Source organism: Vombatus ursinus, unplaced genomic scaffold, assembly GCF_900497805.2.
Source record: "Vombatus ursinus unplaced genomic scaffold, bare-nosed wombat genome assembly UNPS02015255.1, whole genome shotgun sequence".
NCBI lineage: Eukaryota > Metazoa > Chordata > Mammalia > Diprotodontia > Vombatidae > Vombatus > Vombatus ursinus.
The window spans coordinates 10615718-10636539 of record NW_020955033.1 but is presented as its reverse complement, the minus strand read 5'-3'; the positions used below and the strand labels follow the sequence as shown (position 1 = coordinate 10636539).

Sequence of the window (20822 nt, the reverse complement as noted above, 5' to 3'; positions counted from 1 at the left end):
GAATTTGGAGAATGTAAGGGCAGCTCCAATTTCAGAATACATCACAACAACCCAGTCAGAGAGTTACAAAGATAGAAATCTGTAAGCATTAGATAAGTAAGTTTTCCACCTCTGTGTCAAATTGAAGTGGATAAAAGGAACAGCTAAGTCCCAGTTATTTCCCAAGGTTATCAAGAAGAAGTGTGAAAAAGTTATTTTTATTGATATCTTTGGGATACATAAAGCCAAAATTTTCTATATCCCCAGGTCAGAGAGTGAAATTCAGGTATTGTCCAAAAATCTGCTTCTTCATTCCAATTTTCTATCAAGGTGGATTTAAACCTTATAATTAACCAACTTTCCTCCCTCCCTCCCTCCCTTCCTTCTCCCTCTCTTTCTTCTATGCCTGGACTGGAAAAAGGAATGAAATGGAAAATAAAGAGGGCAAAGTAGGGAAGAGAGACAGACAGACAGACAGACAAAGAGAGAAAGAGAGAGAGAGAGGGAGAGAGACAGACAGACAGAGACAGAGAGACAGAGACAGAGAGAGACAATGAGACAAAGAGAAAGAGAACATGGAGTAGTAGACAGAGAACCTTCCATTAAAGTCCTGCCTCTGAGACATACTGTTTGTGAGGCCCTGCCTGGACAAATCATTTTCTTAACCTCTCCATGCTTTAGGTAACTAAGACAATAAGTAATAAGTTAGAGAGGATGTGTCAACCTGCAGTATTAAAGTGAATTTCCTGACCTAGGGAAGGCTCATCTTTGTGAATTCAAATCTGGCCTCAAGATACTTACTAGCAATGTGACCTTGGGCAAGACACTTAAACCCATTTGCCTCAGTTTCCTCATTTGTAAAATGAGCTGGAGAAGGAAGTGGCAAACCATTCTAGTATCTCTGTCAAGAAAACCTCATGAAGACATGGATATGACTGAACAACAATAAATATATACGTACACATATAAATGCAATATGTATATATATGTATAAATATATACACATGTGTGTAGGTATGTAAGTATTCGTGTGTATGTATGTAACCCAGGCTTGTCTGGCCTACCTAACTTGCATAACATGGAAGGGTCCTTGAGAAGCCTTTGAAGAATGTTCAGATTGCCTAATGTGGAGGCCACTGCATCTTCTCACATGTGGGGTAGATGAGGGTAGCCTCCTTTGATTGGCTCCCTGTGTCTTTAAAACTGGTGAAACCGAGCCAGTTGTCCCTTCTCTTTTTGACCACTCTTTCTGCTGCTCTTTTTCATCCACTCTTATCTGCCACGTGGAGAGGGTGAAGATTATAATTCACCTGCAGCATGGGCACCATAAACTGAACTGGTGAGAGAGAAGGAACTTCCTTCTCCAGCTCTCTCTTTTTCACCCTGGCTCCAAGAAATGGGCCTGAGGTGTTTATTCTGTTTTGTGTTGTTTGGGCTCCTCAGTTTCAGGTGCTGGAAGTGATCCCCACAGACTCAGGATTTAAGACATGATGATCTTGGAGCCAAGATTGAAGTCAGGATAGTAAAGCCAGTCAGTCCAACATGGAAGCCTTGAGAAGCCAGAGGGCCTGAGACTTGAACCCAAGGTGGACTTTAGACTTAGAAATGGGACTGTGCTCCATAAGAACAAAGCTAAACTATGAACCTAATCCCTTTTCCCTCTCTAGAAATTTAGGTAGGCCAAAAGTGAGAGGGCATCTCCGACGTGTTGGGGAAGTTTATAATATTTGTGATCACACCTTTTGAAGTAAATATTACTTTGTAAAAGCTAATCTGACTATAGGGGCTAATGGAACTAGGGTGCAAGGGACCACTCCTTACAACTCAGACAACAATATTAGTGGGGGCAGGAGTCATTTGTAGAGAGCCCAGACACTGGGAGCGGGGGCAAATCTCCTTGAGATACTAGAGAACTCTGGGGAGAAGTAAAAACATACCATACCTGATCTTCAGGCAGTGGGGGCCAGGATGGTCTGTTATGCACACACACACACACACACACATATACACGCACGCACGCATGTGTATGTGGAATATATACAACATGCATGCATATACGTAAACACATACACACACACATCTCTGTGCAAATATTTTTTCTTCATTAAACTGAAAGTAGAGGGGTAGCTAGGTGGCACAGTGGATAGAACACCAGTCCTGAAGTCAGGAGGACCTGAGTTCAAATCCGGCCTCAGACCAAACACTTGACACGTACTAGCTGTTGGGACCTTGGGCAAGTCATTTAACCCCGATTGCCTCACGCAAAAAAAAAAAAAAAAAAGAAAGTAGAAGACATTTTCATTTCAATGACAACTTTAAATTAGTTAAATTGTCTTAGTATACCCAAAGATAACAATATGATTCAGATCATGTTAGAGATGTTAGCCAGTTTATTTGATATGTCTCTACCTTAAGACTTCTTCCATAAAGGATATTTGAGTATTTACTAAAGTAACTAATAGGTGTGTAGCTCAGGCAAAAGAGCCTAGTGTCTGATGGTGTCTGCGTGAATGACTTACAAAGGGATAAAACAAATGCCCTAAAGCAAGTGAGGAGACAATTTTGACTAAGAACTCAGGATGCACTGACAGAGCCTAGAGTAAATCCAGTGTAAGACATTACACTGATATGTAAAGAGCTATTTCAAGCTGAGAAACAACTTAAATGTCTCACTACTAAAAACTTGCATTCATCAAGAAAATTTAATCATGTTGCAAATTAGAGCTGGAGTGTTAAGTTAAATCAGTAGAGTGAGATGTACAAAATCACTGCCAAACTTCAATTCTTGTTATAGTTGTTAAGCATTTGGAAATTTCAAAAAGTCAGACTTATAATTAATATATAAATAAGGTAATGAAAATATCCATAAATAGAATCTTTCGACCTTCTTCAACAATAACTTAACCTTGAAAAATGATTTTCATCAGGCTAATTGATCTGTTCTAACCCGCAAGCTTCATTTTCACGTACAACAGAACCATTTTCCTTTTTGTGCCCCTAGTGGAAATTACTGAATAAAGTTCTCTGGACTTCTAGTTTCTAAATTTTTATTTGCACATAAATAATTTGGGAGAAACCAAACAGTGATCTTATTAGAAATATATATGTATATACACATATATGAATATATACATGCATATATATACATATGTATATGCATATATACACATACACACATGTGTGTATTTATCAAATTGGAAATTGGCAAGAGCATACCAATCCTGCACTTCCAACCCAATGAATTCCCACATGCTAGAAAGGGTTCTACTAATGAAAAAAAAAATCAACAAACTTCAATAGCTACCTGAAAAGTTTTGGCTGAGCAATAATTCTGCCCATTTTTTGTTGCGCGTTACTTTTCATCTTAAGTTATAATTTTTAACATATTACACACATTGTCTGGTAATTATGAAATCATTTTACCTTGCTTCCATTTTCTCTTGCCTCTCGTTCCATCTTGAGGTCAGAAATTAGCAGATTCTTATATTTGTTTTTCGCATGGCTGCTGTGATCTTCTATTCTGTATTCTGAAGTCAGCTGGGCAGAAAGGGGACTGTCACTCAGATTCAGAGGTTGCTCATCTTGCTCCAGATTTGTTTTGCCATTGCTGTTTGTGTCTTCCATCTCCCTGCAGCGTACTCCTGCCGAAGCAACGGAACTAGGCCCCACAGTCTCATTGCCATTAAGGCTCTCGGCGGCTGAATCATCTGTTGAAAAATAAATGATGGTGCTGCCATTAGTCTCTCTGAACAAAACTAAATTAATACATTATGAAAAGAATAACTCTACAATGTCAGAATTGCTATCTAATTTAATAACGCAACTCAATGCAACACACATTCATTAAATACCTGCTTTGTGCCATTCACTGTATTGGGGCTGCAATACTGAATGACATAGTCCTTGCCTTCAAATAGCTTATAGTGCAATAAATAGTTTGCATTTATGTACGGCTTTATGGTTTGCAAAATGTTATTGTTTTTCCTTTAAACAAATATTATCTCATTTTACCCTCACAATCACCCTGGCATGTAAGTGCTATAATTATCCTCATTTTACAGAGAAAGAAACTGAGGCAAATAGAGTTCAAATGATTTATTCATAGTCACACACTGAGGCTGGATTTGAACCCAGGACTTCTGTTTCCAGGTCTGTTACTCTTCATCAGCTGACTGTCTACTGATGTAGTCGGGAAAATTCCAGAAGAGAAATCACTTAGACTTGGGACAATCTAGAAATTATTCATAAAGGCGGTAGCATCTAAAGATTTTATAACGTAGGATAGATTCAGAGTTGGGGTGGAGAGGATTCCAGGAACAGATGCAAGAGTACAGAATACAGAGGATGTACAAAAGTACAGAGGATGGAAAGACCTGGCACTTTTTGGAGAATGTGAGTCTTGGCTAAGGCAGTAATGACGAAGAGGTAGGGGCATGACAAGTGAGAAAAATACTTCACAAAGTTCAGGCAGTGAAAATTAACAAGACATGGAAGAGATAACGAGAGAGAGTGGCTTGATTACAAACAGTTATTATGTTGATAACTAGAAAAATGTAAGAAAAAAAGTATGTTTTAAGGAAGAGATAACAAAGGAGCACAAATCTCTGGTAATGGCAAAAGGACTGAATTTGAGATTGTTTGTCACTAACTAATTCTGTGACTTTGTCCAGGTCACTTAATTTAACTGAGTTTCAATTCTCTCATGTGAGAAAGGAAGAAATTGGATTATATGGTCTTTGAGGTTCCTATCAACTTACCAATTCCATTTTCTATGAAGAGCTCACAAAGATTTGCTCTTATCTTCTTCCCCTACACACATTCTCTCAATAACCTCATTGGCTCCGATGGGTTTAGCTATCCTTTTGGGGCAGATGACCTAAATATCTATATACATCCAGCTCCAGTACCTTTCCTGAGCTTCAATTGTATACCACCAGTTGCCTACTGGCTATTTTAAACTGGATGCCTCAGAAACATCTCAAACTCAACATGCCCAAAGCAGAACACATAATCTTCTACCTAAGCCCAACCTTCTTCCAAACACATATATTTCTGTGGAAGTCATCACAGGTTTGTAATTTCTACATTATTCTAGACTGCTCGCTTTCCCTCACTCTACTTATCCAATCAGTTGCAAAATCTTACCATTTCTGCTTTCACAACATCTCTTACATCTGACCCATTCTCTTTACTCACAACAGCTACCACCTTATTTCAGGACTTAATCACCTTTTACTTATATCATTGCAACAATTTCCTTTTTGGTTTTTCTGACTCTAGTCTCTCCCCACTCTAGTCCATCCTACTCACTGCTGCCAAAATAATTTTTCTTAAGCACAGATCTGACCATGTGAGTCTCCTACTCAATCTATTCCAGCAATTTCTTATTCCCTTTAGAATAAAAGATAAACTTCTCTCTTTAGCTTTTAAAGTCCTACATAACCATGACCCCAAACTATATTTCCAGCCTCACTGGATATTACTCCCCCTCCAGCAATATGTTATCCAGCCAAAATGGCCTTCTCTCTCTCTTTCTTACACACAACATTTTATCTCTGATCCTCATGTCTTTGCACTGTCCATCCCACAAGCTTGGAATGTACTTCCTCCTTACCTCTGCCTCCTAGAGCTCATGTATTAGCTTCTGCATGAAGCTTTCCTGATCTCCCAACCACTTAGTGCCATCCTTCTCATACTACCTTCTATTTTTTACCACTTTGTAAATATTTCTATATATTAAGGGTAATGACTATAGCAATGTTAAGAACATCACAGCCCAAGGATGATCAGTACTTTGTGATATTGGATGTTGAGCAATGAAGTAATAATAATGCTTATTAGTAGTAATAATAATAAAACCTTCCAAGATAGTGATGCCATTTACGGAGATGTAGAAAAAACAATGAAATCAAGTTTCCAATTCTGATATTTCAGATGACAGTAGGGCATCTATGTGAAGACCACAGACAAATGAGAAATCAGGGCTAGAGACAGATTTTATTGTCATCTGTATGTAACTAGGTAGTTCAGTCATGATGGTCCATAAGGTATTTGATGGGGAAAAAACCTGTAGAAAAAAAGAGCAGTAGCTCTAGGGTTAAATATAAATATAGATGCTCACAAAAGTGCCAGAGAAGAAAGGAGCCAGTGAAAAAGGCAGAGAAACTGTTATGTAGAATGAAAAACTGTGAGATTGACCAAGGGAGGAGATCATGTCTAATAAGGGTAGGGATGGGATATTGAATTACGTTAAATGTAACATAGACTGAATTTGGCTAAGTGGAGATTGATGGTGAATTATGTGAAAGCAACTTTAGCAGCATGATATGAACTAGAGCCAGATTGCCATAGGGGTTAGGCAAAGAATAAGTGACAGTTTGACCAGACAACCTGTTTGGAAATTTAAATATGAAACATAGGAGAGAAAACTATAATTGGTAAGGAAAGCAGGGACAAACAAAGATTTTCAGGGCATAAAAAATAACTTAGGCAAATAAGAACTTTTCCTATTATGATAAAACATTAAAATGAAGCTTTAAAAATCAACTGTCATCTATTTAAATATACTGATAGTGAGTGAATTTGCATAGGTAACAATCTAATTAAATCTTCTTAATTCATTGACTTTGTTATGCTCGTATCTTAAGAATCTGCTCCTCAGCCCAACGGGTCATGCTGGGCAAGGGCAACAATATTTTATTTTAATCCAGTTATTAAAATTTCATAAATTTATAAAAAATAATGTATAAAAATAGATTTTTTACAGATTAAAAAAAGTCGAAACAAAATAAAATAGAACCTTAGGAATATGACTAAAAAAGGAATCATATGGAAATGTTTGCCTGAAAATGTGAACTTCACGTATATACTCTTCCAGGAAGCATTGTTTTTATTGAGCTAAATGAAATGTTGTCATTTTCTAGTCAATTAAATTAGAGACAAAGCATGATGAGTGAAAAGAGTTCTGACTTCAGAGTCAGAGAACCTGGGTTTTAATAGCTGGCTGTGCTATTTACTTTTTAGGTGACCTTGGGCAAGTCATTCAATTCGCTTATACCTCAGTTCAGAAGTTCTCAAAGCATGGTCTGAAGAATCCCAAGGGTCCCCAAGAGCCTTTCAGGGGATCTGTGAAGTCAAAATTATTTTCTCAATTATACTAGAACATTAATTGCCTATTAAAACACTCTTCCCTTTTCCCAACTACATATCTGAGTTTGGTTCTCTTCATCTAAAATAATGTATCATAATAAGCTGAATGCAGAAGCAGATATCAAGATTCAGCTGTCTTCTATTAAGTCAAATATTAAAGAGATTTGCAAAAATAATGTAAAATGATGCTCCTATTCTCAATAAATTTGTTTTATTTTGGAAAATATGGATACTTTCAAAAATATTTTATTGATGTTGAAATGTGATGGGTTTATTCTTGTTATTTTCAATGAGTTAATAAATAAAATTTTAAATTAGTTTTAGGTTCTGATATGGCAAATTTTAATAAAATATAATTCATAAACCAAAGTTCTTTGAGGTATACAATGATATTTAAGAGTGTAAGGGTTAAACCTAGACCAAAAGGTTTGAAAACCTTTTCCTTAATTTAAGGTCATATAATTCAGAGTTAGGAGGGAACACTGGAATCATTTATAGTATAGTGTTCTCATTTTTTTTAGTTAAGTAAACTGAGACCTTGTGAGGGTAGGTTCACACAGGTAGAAAGAAAGCCAGGATTCAAACATATCTGATCCCAAATCCCATGCTTTCCCCACTACATCACAAGTTTTCTCACTCACAAAAAGAAGGATTTGGATTAAATTGCTTCTAAATTCAGCTTCTAACACTAAATTTATAAGACTTAGGCTTATAAGTTTTTTAACAAAAGAATTCAAATAAAGTTATTCCAATTATTTCCAAGGACCTAATTTTGTAAAACAATCAAAAGACTTGGTCATTCATGGCCCAATTCTCCTACTGCAGATTTCACTGCCCTCAAGTATATTTAAAGTTATTCTACATGAGAAGGAATAATCTAGAAAGCTGGGCAAGTCTTGCCAAAGGCAAACTGAATTATAGCATCATACCTTCTAAAACTAGAAATTTGATAAGCTCCAAACATAGTTATCTGAAGTATTACCTGCAGTTTTGGAAATGCAAAATTAATGAAGTAATTTGTATAGAAACTATCTAAGCAAATATAGCTCATATTCTTTACGTAGGTAAAATTCTTTGCATTAAAGTAAATGAAAGCAGTCTCTGCTATGAAATTTAGTGAATTTTTTCAATGAAATAAAAGAAGACATACATATACATATATATGTAAAATCAAAGTTGCCACATTTACTTGATTTTACATTTTCATATTTGTTTTCAGAAAGCTATAAAATGTGTTAATTATAAAGAGAATATTATTCCCCTGCTTAATTGTGTAAATACCCTTCAAGATGCAGTAAATTTTCAAGCAAATTTACAATTAACATAAATATAAATCTAGCTCTGACTCTAGTCATACATTGAACATATATGTTTCTTAAATCTGTAATCATCATGCCTATGTAGTAAACACGTGCACCATTTTCATGGAAGATGAAAATGATCATCTGTCAGAATATTCTTTAACAAAAGTGCTGTGATTGTAATTTTGCCATAAAATATAAATAATAAAGGAGAACATATTTTTAGAGCTGGTTGTTCTTTCCAGATGTTACCAAGGTAACAAAATTCAACAGCTTAGCATATTTCCTTCCTGGATAAATAGTATATTTTTGTGAGGAAAAAAATGAATATTTTAATCACTTCTAACTACATATATAGTTACATGATTAGTAATTTAAACAAAAGAACCACTCCTATAACAAAATATCACCATCTTACAAATGAAATTAAAAATATATTCTTTAATGTCTGCAATAATAAAGCCCAATACATGGATATACGTCTATCTATACATGTGTATATGTAAACACACACATAAATGTATCAGTCAGAAGCCATTAAACTGTGAATAAATTACACGTTATATTGGAGAGCTTTGTGTAACTGAGTTAGTAGCTATGTTTTGTTAGTTAAAGTCATCATGCAAAGAACTTTTCACAATACAAACATCACAGACCATCTATCCTTGCTTAGCATAATTAAACCATTGGCATTTTCAATTGTTAAAGCTGAACTCTGCTTCCTTACCCAACATTTCTCCTTCCATCGTGTGTGGATGCTGGGAGGTGGGTACAGGATTGTAGGACTGTACACAGAAGTTAAAATGTTTCTATTTGTGGATCTGGCACTAGAACTTAGAGAACCTGAGTGAGGGCGCCTCTTTCAAGTTTTCAGCCCAAGGACCATAGATAGCACATAGACCTGAGCACTCTCTATCTGTATGCCAGGGGAAAACAACACCTGGAGCTTCGAAAAATAAGAATGTCCAGGGCCTTAGCAACAGGGGAGGGTGTGGAATGTGGTGACATCAGGAGGGCAGTTGGGGAAAGGGGAAAATGAGTATTGGGTTTAGTTGGTTTGGTTTGAGAGGATTTAACAGCTCGACAAAGACTCCCAATGTTTGCTAAAATGGAATCAATTGTATGACTGAGCAACCTTTACTGCATTAGATGGCACATTTTCTCATTTAACCTTTTCTTTTTTTCTTTCTTTACCCCAATAAATTGGTACAGACCTTAAAAGTACTTAAGATATTCACCTATCTGTTTTGAATATCCACATCAGTATTTCACGTGAAAATGCATAACTTCAGGTCCATATTCAACAATTAATTCTAAAATATCTCCATTTTCTACTATTCTTTCTAACACACACATACACACCACTGAAATCAACTTTATGCCTTGGCACTCATCATATTTGCAGCATGGTCTTAAGTAAGGTCCATGTGCCCATGGAATAAAAAAAATCTTCTACATAAAATAAACATTGGAAATTGAAAATTTAGCCTTAACAGGCTAGAACCTCTAGCTTACACCACCAAAGCCAACTTTATTATCAGTTTCCAAAATGTAACAGCCTTTTGGTACCTCAACTTTACAGATATCCCCTAGGAAAGAAATTATTCCCTTTATCCTAAAATTAAACCAAGCTTTTAAACTTAATTTGTAGAAATAAACACTTATGCCCTTTAAGAAAGCCTACCAATTTTAAGAAAAAAACAAACACCACAACAACTTTTAAAAACTACTTAGGCAAGTATGCAGCCCAAGCTTAACACTTTTGCCCTTTGTGCCCTCCCTCAATCACTCATATCCCTCAATACCTTCCTCCCACTCCTGATATTTTTTAAAAGGTGACAAAAGACCTTTCAAAGTCTTGTCCCACTGGACCCATCTAATTATATATCTTACTACTATTTAATATGAAACATGAAATAACTTGGACCATCACTTACTTGTCCATGGCACGCAATACCTGGATCATTATCACCTATGTAATTTTGCTCCTCACCTGAAAAATGCACTTCTCCCTTCTTTCTCTTTTCACATCCTTCAAAGCCAACTAAGTTCTACCTCTTCAAAAAACAAACAACAAAAAACCTTATATTTGATAATAACAGCCCCCACTGATTTCTTTCTTAAATTTTTTAATGTATCCATTACCAGTGGATTCCAACTTGTGCAGTATAAGAAGCCTTTTTTAACATTAAAAAAAGTTATAGACCCTTACCTGATAGTACTGGTAGTATTTATATTGTATAATAACTGATAAAAGACAAAATTTTTTAATTATTGTTGTTCAATTATGTCCAACTCTTCATGACACATAGATATAATTAATATAAAATAAAAAATCTTCATGACCCCATGGTTATAATAAAATGCCAGGCCCTTCTATCCTCTACTGTCTTCTAAAGTCTGTCTAAACTCATATTTCTTGCTTCCATGATACTATCTATCCATCTCATCCTCTGCTGTGCCCTTTTCCTTTTGCCTTCAATTTTTCCCAACATCAGGGTCTTTTCCAAGGAGTCATATCTTTCATTATAAATGTATTTAAATTTCAGCTTCAGTATTTGACTTTCCAGTAAATAGTTTGAATTAATTTCTTTAAGTATTGACTGATTTGATCTCCTTGCTGTCCAAGGGGCCCTCAAAAGTCTTCTCCAGCACCACAATTTGAAAGCATTGTTGATGCAGTGTTCAGCTTTCTTTGTAGTTCAACTCTCACAACCATACATTGATACAGGAAAAACCACAGCTTTGACTTTACGGACCTTTGTTGGAAAAGTGGTATCTTTGCTTTTCAATATGCTGTCCAGATTTGCCACAGCTTTCCTTCCAAGAAGGAAATGTCTTTTAATTTCATGGCTGCAGTCACCATCTGCAGTGATCTTTGAGCCCAAGAATATAAAAGCAGACACTGCTTCCATTTCTTCTTCTATTTGCCAGGAAGTGATGGGGTTAGTTGCCATGATCTTAGTTGTTTTGATATTAAGTTTCAAGACAGCTTTCACACTTTCCTCTTTCACCCTCATCAAGAGGCTTTTAAATTCCTCTTCACTTTTTATCATCAGAGTGGTGTCATAAATTGTTGCTTGTATTCCTTTCCTAACCTTAAGCCAATCTGTTGTCCTATGTTCGGTTCTAACTGTTGCTTCTTGGCCCACATAAGGAGATAAATGAGAAGACATCAAGAGGAGACTGGTACTCCCATCTTTTTAAGGACTTGCCACATTTTGCTGTGATCCACATAGTCAAAGACTTTAGTGTAGTCAATGAAGCAGAAGTAGATGTTTTTCTGTAACTCCCTTACTTTCTTCCTAATCTAGTGAATGTTGACAATTTGGTTTTTAGTTCCTCTGCCTCTTCAAAAACTAGCCTGTTCTTCGGGTAATTCTTGGTTCACATATTGCTGAAGGCTAGCTTGCAGAATCTTAAGCACAACCCTGCTTGCATGTGAAATGAGTGCGATTATTTAGTGATTTGGACATTCTTCAGCATTGTCCTTTTTTTTTTTTTTAGGATTGTGACATAAACTGATCTTTTCCAATCTAGTGGCTGCTATTGAGTTTTCCAAATTTGCTGGCAGCACTTTAACAGCATTATCTTTTAGGATTTTAAATAATTCAGCTGGAATTCCATCACCTACATTAGCCTTATTGTTAGCAATGCTTCCTAAGGTCAACCTGACTTCATTCTCTAGAATGTCTGGCTCTAGATCAGTAACCACACCATCATGATTATCAGTGATGTTAAGATCTTTCTTGTGCAGTTCTTCTGCATATTCTTGCCACTTCTTAATCTCTTCTACTTCTGTTAATTCCCACCATTTTTGTCTTTCATCATGCCATGATAATTGTTACTAATTCTAATGGCTTCAGTCTTCTCCAGCATTTGCTACTGTTGACTATCCTTTCCTCCCATATGTCTCTCATCCATTATTTTTTGGTGACACCTCTCTCCTTCTTCCTCTATTTGTCTGAACATGCCTTCTCAATCTCTTTGCTGTATCATCATCCATATCCTAGCTCCTAACCATGGGTATCTCTGAAAGCTCAATTCTAGGTCCTCTTCTCTTTCAATATGCTCTCTTCATGACCTCAATTAGAAATTATGGGTTAAATTATTCATCTTGTATATCAGTGACTCTCTCTCTCTCTCTCTCTCTCTCTCTCTCTCTCTCTCTCTCTTTCTCTCTCTCTTTCTAGTGCTCTCTCCTGAGGTCATCTACTGGACATCTACTACTGGATGACCTATAAACATCTCCAACTCAATCTATCCACAGTTCTCCTCCAAAATTCTTTATTTTTGTTTTGCACTCCATAATGCTTTAATCAATGCTTCTGGTCATACTGGTTTGAAACCCCAATAATCCTCAATTCTTACCTCTCTTTCGTTACATCCATAGCTTAGGCACTATGAATTCTCTTCTCTCCACTTACACTATTACCACCCTAGTTCAGGGCCTCATCAACTGTCATGTGGACCATTTCAATAACCTTTTAATTATCTCCTTGGCTCAAGACTCTGCTTTCTTTAATCCATTCTCCATTCCACTGCCAAAATAACCTTTGTACAGGGGCAGCTAGATGGCGCAGTGGATAGAGCACTGGCCCAGGAGTTCACATTTGGCCTCAGACACTTGACATTTACTAGCTGTGTAACCCTGGGCAAGTCCCTTAGCCCCATTGTCTAGCCCTCCCCCGCCCAATCATGTCACCTCCTTCCTCAAGCAACTTCAGTGGCTCCCTATTGCCACTAGGATAAAATACTAACAATTAAATCTTATGCAATCAGATTTTAGTTTACTTTCCAGGTATGTCACATTTCCCCCCCTCATGTACTCTACATTTCAGATACATTGTTCTGAACTTGGCATTCCATGGCCTGCCTCCATGACCTTCCATAGACTGTCTTCCATGCCTAGAATACACTCCCTTTCCACTTACAACTCAAAGTTCCTAGTTGCAGTCAAGGCTCAATTCATGTGCCAGCTCCTACAAGAAGCATTTTTTTTAAAAATTTCCTTAGATTCTAGTACTCTCTCCTGCCTTAAATTATCATTAACATATTTGTTTAAATGTTGTATCCACCCCAGTAGAATGTAAGGTTCTTGAGGAGAAAGGAACTATTTTTTCATCTTTGCCATTATACCCCCAACATCTAACATAGTGTCTTCCATTTGACTTGTGATTATCTATTTATGTCTTACTTTGTATCTGCTGCTCTGCCTCCACTGAACAACTCCACTGAGCAAGATGCCCCTCCCAGGATAAGCTCATTAATTATCTCTAAACTCAACACCATGCTGCTAACTCAAGCCTTGATTGACTCGAACTCCCTCAGAATTCTCTCCCCTCTAATTGGAGGGCTGGAGGGTGCAGTACTAAACTCCTGCTGATGCCTTCTTTTAGAGAGGGCAGAAACTTGAATCAGCTCACTCCAGTTTGGGTCTCCTGCCCTGCTTGGTCTTAATTCCATGGAACAAGGTACCCCTACACCAGGTACCTCTTGGTGTCCCATTCCCTCTACCCTCAATGCCAACCCCCCCACCCCAGCTTTTCTGCCAACTCTTGGGTGTTGTCTCTCCTTTTAGATTGTAAGCTCCTTGAGGGCAGGGACTGTCTTTTATTAATTATATCCCCAGCATTTAACAGTGCCTGGAATATAGTGGATGCTCAATAAATGTTTGTTGGATTAGTAAGTATTTGTTGTCTATAATAAAAACAACATTGTGCAGAAAAACAATTTTTAAAGACTTAAGAATTCTGATCAAAGTAATTACCAATCATGACCCTATGGACTCCCCCTAATATTCCAGCAAAACTGGATTATTGCATGTTCTCCATACACAATCTTCCATCCATCGTCTCCATCTTTCTGTTCAGGTTGTTCTTCATGCCTATGGTACTCTCAATTCCCTTCACCTAGAGGCAGCTGTAACACAGTGAATAGAGTACTGAAATTGGAGTGAGGAAAAACTGAGTTCAAATCCAGTCTAACCACTTATTAGCTATGTGATCCAGAAAAGTCATTTAGTCTCTCTTTGCCTCAGTTTCCTCAGTTGTAAAATGGGAATGGGCAGCTAAGTGGTCCAGTGGATAGAATGCCAGGCTTAGAGTCAGAAAAACTCCTCTTCCTGAGTTCACATCTGGCCTCAGATACTTACTAGTTGTGCTCACTTCACTTTGCAACAGTGCACATAAATCTGTCCAGGTTTTTCTGAAATCATCCTGCTCTTCATTTCTTATAGCACAATAGCTTTCCATTCCAATCATATACTGCAACTTCTTCAGCCATTCCCTAGTTGATGGACAGCCTCTCAATATCCAATTCTTTGCCAACACAAAAAGAGCTGTTGTAAATAATTTTGTATAAATAGGTGTTTTCTCTTCTTTTTGGATCTCTTTGGGATACAGACTTAGTAGTGGTATTGTTAGATCAAAGGTTTTGCCCATTTTTATAGCTCTTTGGACACAGTTTCAAATTGCTCTCCAGAATGGTTGGATCAGTTCACAATTCCACCGATAATGCATTAGTATCCCAATTTTCCCATATCCTCTCCAACATTTATCATTTTCCTATTCTGAAATATCAGTTAATTTGATAGGTGTGAGGTGGTACCTCAAAATTGTTTTAATTTGCATTTTTAATCAATAGTGATTTACAGCATTTTTCATATGACTATAAAGAGCTTTGATTCTTATTTCTAAAAACTGCCTGTTCATATGTTTTGACTATTTATTAATTTGGAAATGGTTTGTATTCTTACAAATTTGATCCAGTTCTCTAAATATTTGAGAAATAAGAACTTTATCAGAGATTTGCTATAAGTTTTCTTTCCCCAGCTTTCTGCTTTCCTTCTAATTTTGGTTGCATTGATTTTGTTTGTGCAAAAGGTTTTTTTTAAATTTATATAACCAAAATTATCCATTTTCCATCTCTTAGTACTCACTATATCTCATTTGATCATAAATTCTTCCCTTTTCCATAGATCTGACAGGTAAACTATTCCTTTCTCTCCTAATTTGTTTATGGTATTGTCCTTTATGTCTAAATGTCATTTTGACCTTATATTGGTATTGTGGTATAGGATATTAGTCTATAACTAGTTTCTGCCATACTGTTTTCCAGTTTTCCCAGTAGTTTTTGTCAAATACCTAGTCCTTTTCCCAAAAGTTGGTTCTTTGCGTTTATCAAATACTAGATTACTATGGTCATTTACTACCTAATCTATTCCCTAATCTACCACTCTATATTTAGACCAGTGCCATATTGTTTGATGATTATCACTTCATAATACAGTTTGAGATCTAGTACAGCTAGGTCACCTTTCTTCACATTTTTTTTCATTAATTCCCTTTGGCCTTTTGTTCCTCTAGATGAATTTTGCTATTATTTTTTCTAGCTCTATAAACTAATTTTTGACAGCTTGATTGGTATAGCACTGAATAAGCAAATTAATTTGGGTAGAATTGCATCTAATATCTTTTGATATTATGGCTGTCTATTGAGGCTTTACAAATAGTTGAGGAAAGAAGTAAAGGGAAAGGGAAAGGAGAAAAGGAAAGACACACCCAGCAGAGGGCAGAATTCCAGAGAACAGCAGGGACAGATAAGAAGGTTTTCTTAAATGAGTAATGCAAAGAAATAGAAGAAAACAATAGAATGGGAAAGATAAAGATCTATTCAAGCACATTAGAGATATCAAGGGAATCTTTCCTGCAAAAATGGGCACGATAAAAGACAAAAGTGGTGGGGACTTAACAGAAAGCCTGAGAGATTAAGAAGAGATGGCAAGAATACACAAAAGACCAAACAAAAACACAAAAGAAAGATTTTAACATCACCAATAACAAGGATGGTGTAGTTACTGATCTAGAGCCAGACATCTTGGAGAATGAAGTCAAGTGGACCTTAGGAAGCCCTGCTAACAATAAGTGGAGGTGATGAGATTCCAGCTGAGCTATTTAAAATTTTAAAAGATCATGCTGTTAAAGTGATGTAGTCAACATGCCAGCAAAATTGGAAAACACAACAGTGGCCACTGGATTGGAAAGATCAGTTTATATCCCAATTCTAAAGAAGGACAATGCCAAAGAACGTTCAAATTACTGAACAGTTGCACTCATTTCACATACCAGCAAAGTTATGCTTAAGATTCTATAAGCTAGGCTTTAGGAACACAGGAACCAAGAATTAGCAGTAGAACAGCCTGGCTTTTGAAGAAGCAGAGAATCTAGCGACCAAATTGCCAACATTCACTGGATTATGGAGAAAGCAAAGGAGTTACAGAAAAAAAAAAACTATGTCTGCTTCCTTCACTACATTAAAGCCTTTGACTGTGTGGATCACAGCAAAATGTTGTAAGTCCTCAAAGAGTTGAGAATGAATGTGGGCCAAAAAGCAACAATTAGTACTGAAAATGAAACAACCAATTGGTTTTAAGATTGGAAAAGTAGCACGACAAGGCTGTATATTATCACCTTATTTATTTAACTTATATGCAAAGTACATCATGTGAAATGCCAGGCTGGAGGAATCAAGAACTGAGATTAAGAGTGCTGGGAGAAATATCAGCAATCTCAGATATTCAGTTGATACTACTCTAATGGCACAAAGTGAAGAGGAATTAAGGAGCCTCTTGATGAAGGTGAAAGAGGAGAGTGTAAAAGTTGGCTTGAAGCTTAACATCAAAACAGTTAAGATCATGGCAACTGGTCCCATCACTTCCTGGCCAATAGAAGGAGAAGAAATGGAAGTAGAGTCCAATTTTATATTCTTGGACGCAAAGACTGTGAGTGCAGCCATGAAATTAAAAGACTCTTTCTTCCTGGAAGGAAAACTATGTCAAACCTGGACAATATACGGAAAAGCAGAGACATCACTTTGCCAACAAAGGTCTGTATAGTCAAAGTTATGATTTTTTCTGTAGTGATGTACGACTGTGAGAGTTGGATTACAAGGAAAGCTGAGCACTGAAGAAACAACGCTTTCAAATTGTACTGCTGGAGAAAACTATGGAGGGCCCCTCGGACAGCAAGGAGATCAAATCAGTCAATACTTAAAGAAATTAACTCAGACTATTCACTGAAAGGTCAAATACTGAAGCTGAAGCTTAAATACATTTGCCACATAATTGAGAATACAGGACTCCTTGGAAAAGAACCCGATGTTGGGAAAGATTGAAGGTAAAAGGAAAAGGGCACAGTAGAGGATAAGATAGAAGAAACAATGAATATCACCTTGGACAGAGTTCAAGAGGTAGTGGAGGAGTGCTATGGTCCATATTCTCATAAAGAGCTTACTCTTGACTGAAAGACTGAACAACAACGATATCTTTGATACTTGATATTCCTTATACTCACCAACTCTGTATCTGGGTTTAACTCTTCTCTTAGTCTTAACCACAACTAGAACTGGAAATTCCATTTTAAAATATACTATCTCTGAGAAACAGTTAACATTTTCCACCAATTATTACCTATGGATTACATTTTCTCCCCCATTAAACTGTAAGATCCTTGAGCACAGGAATTGTCTTTTGCTCTTTTTATTAATTGATTTATTGATTTTAGCAACATAATTGTTCATCTGGCTACAATTTCCAGCTAAATTCTTTAAACTGACAGGATTATTATGCATCTCTTATGTTGTAATAACAGTCATCATAACATCATTTGAATCTATATTTCAGTTTTAAAACCAAATATTTTTTCAATTATATGTTTGCTGACTGTGTCACTCATCTGGTATTTAATAATCATCATTTTATTGGATTTTTATTATGTGTACATCTCATATATTTTCTGAAGTTTCTATAGGCCTTGGAATATATCTGTTGTTTCAATGTGTCCTCTACCAAGGCCAATAGAGTGACTTACACATATCAGGTGTTCAAGTAGTGTTTAATGACTGATGAGTGATTGATCAAGTACAAGTCAAATAATATCATGGGTTGCTTCATCCCAAATTAATTTGCCATGGTACCTCATGAATGTGTTGGTTGCTCATTCATGGATTACTTTATTTCTACAATCAAAAAACCAAGCCAGCAGGGCTTGGGTGACAATAAGAACTGCGACTACTTTCACTGAATGTCAGGATCACACTGTGAACAGTGGATCAAATGACAAACAATGATAAAACTTGACAGGATGTTTAAAGTGAAACCAAGACAAATCATTTTGTAGCAGCTCAATCCTTTCAAAGAAATCAGTCAGATAAAAACAGAGCAGGTTCATCCAGGCAGCATATTAAATGTACAATAGAAACAAGCAATAGTGTGAGATGCTGTTATCATCAAACTGCTCTGATAGAAAATATGATGATGCATGGCTAAGAAATATATCGGTCAAATCATCAATTGCTCTGAACTGACAACTAGGTTAAATGGATAAAATTTTACTGATATTAAGGGAATACAGGGCCAATTACCTCTCAGACAAGTATAGAGAAGCTAACATTTCTAGTCAAAAAGGAGGAAGAGGATAGATAGAAATTCTCAGATCACATGGTAAGCAGGCAAAAAAAAATTACATAGAAATAAGTGGACATCATTTCACTGACTAGTAGTAAAGGCTAATAAAATGTTCATGCTGTTGGATTTGTCAAATGTTTTGATTGAAATTGGCTTTAATTTTCCTCTATTATCATAAGAAGAAGCAAAGAGCCTTCTTTCTACATTCAATATCAATATCAACTCTGCCAACAGTATGTCAACAAAGAAATGTTGAATGATGACTGAGTCATATTTGTTTTTGAAAATTAAGGAATTTGTAATGGCAAATCTTGATCAGGTCACTACCACTAGAAACAGTGGTCCTTAAGAGGTGTGGATTTCATGATCAATGTGGATAATGCAATGGTGGAGATTATGTGATTATATCACTGAAGGTTGCAAAAGTTTAGCCTCTGCTGAGTACCTATAAACATGCAACTAGAATTAAACACCAGAAGCTCACTATCTTTCATGGACTGAAAGATAACAAATGCCTGTACTATATATAAACTTCAAAACATCCTAGAGATTTTAATCATTAAATTGTACTGGATCAGATTAATCGTTTCACGTTAAATGGTTGCCTTCAACTGCTCAGGCATAAAATTGATTCATAACCTCAACAGTTTAAAAAGGTATAATCATTCCAGACTTTCTAAGATATATGGAACAAAAGGTGTCAAAGTATAGAGGCCTGGTCAAAGACATCAAAATCACATGGGAACAGGACAAGGTGCGTATCATCCCTACTGTCCTGTCTGCTGCTGGAGTTGTACCAATAATGATTCCAACAATCCTACAGATGATGAGCTTACATCCAAATACTTTTATTTAACTTCAAAAAGCAGTTATTTTATCAACTTTGGCAATAGCCTATAGAATATTGAATATAAAATTATAACAGCAAAATAACTACTTGTCTCAGCACGATTTCTATCTGAACTATACCAACCAAGATGAGAGGAATGATTTTTTCAGTAAAGATAGTAACATATGACATTTATATAGCAATCAAAGTTTCAAAAGCACTTTGTATGCATCATGTCATTTTATGTCACACATAACTGTAGTTCATGCTACCCTGGTTTTTGTAGTTACATTCCTAATTAGACTGTGAAGTCCTTGAGGAAAGGGATTGCCATTCTTCTTGTATTTGTATTCTCAGCCTTAGCACAGTGCCTGGCACATAGTTAGCACCTAATAAAAGCTTGTGGATGTGAATTAATATGATTCTTTAAGTTTATACACTAACATTTACAAATATTGTTCAATAAGCAAACTAATATCAAAGACTCAACTTAAGGGTATTTTAATCTCATCATAAAAGTCCCTGGACAAAATTATCACAACAGGAAAAAAACTCTGACAAATAACAACAAAAAGTTCTGTTCCTTTAATTTGAAAATAAAAACTTATCAATAGTGAGATATATATGTGTGTAGTTTGGGCAAAGTAGCAAAAGTAAAGAAAGAATATGAAATGCCTGTACAAAAGCATCACATACAAGAAAGACATGGACTTTTGGCCAGGAATGGAGTTCACTGAGTGAGGATAGGGAAGAATATATATGCCAGGACACCATCATATTTTGTCCCAAGGATTTTAAACTGAAAATGGAGAGGAGATAGGAAATTTTTAAAAAAAAATTAAAAAGCCAGAAACCACAAAGAATAGCAAATATGACACAAATATCAGTAGAAAGGTCCCATGATCCATAGGAAAAATATCTAAGAAGAATAATGGCTTAAGATATCTATACATGAGTTCACAAAGTATAGGCAATAAACTAAATACATTAGAGTTAATAATAACATTGAGATAAATTCAACATCACAATTATCACTGAGTCTTGGTGGGATGTGACTCATGAATGAACCTGGAAAAATGGAAGAATATACAATATTCAA

The 20822-nt window shown here is 36.1% G+C and overlaps 1 protein-coding gene across 4 annotated transcripts in view; it reads right to left on the bottom strand.

Moving 5' to 3' along the window:
• LOC114031875 (nucleolar protein 4) overlaps positions 1–20822 on the bottom strand; it is a 427691-nt gene that overhangs the window by 154994 nt on the left and 251875 nt on the right. For all 4 annotated transcript variants that reach the window (XM_027847060.1, XM_027847059.1, XM_027847061.1 and 1 more), the window contains exon 6: positions 3403–3686. In XM_027847060.1, coding sequence (XP_027702861.1) covers positions 3403–3686 — 284 coding nt within the window. The remainder of the gene's footprint in view (positions 1–3402; positions 3687–20822) is intronic.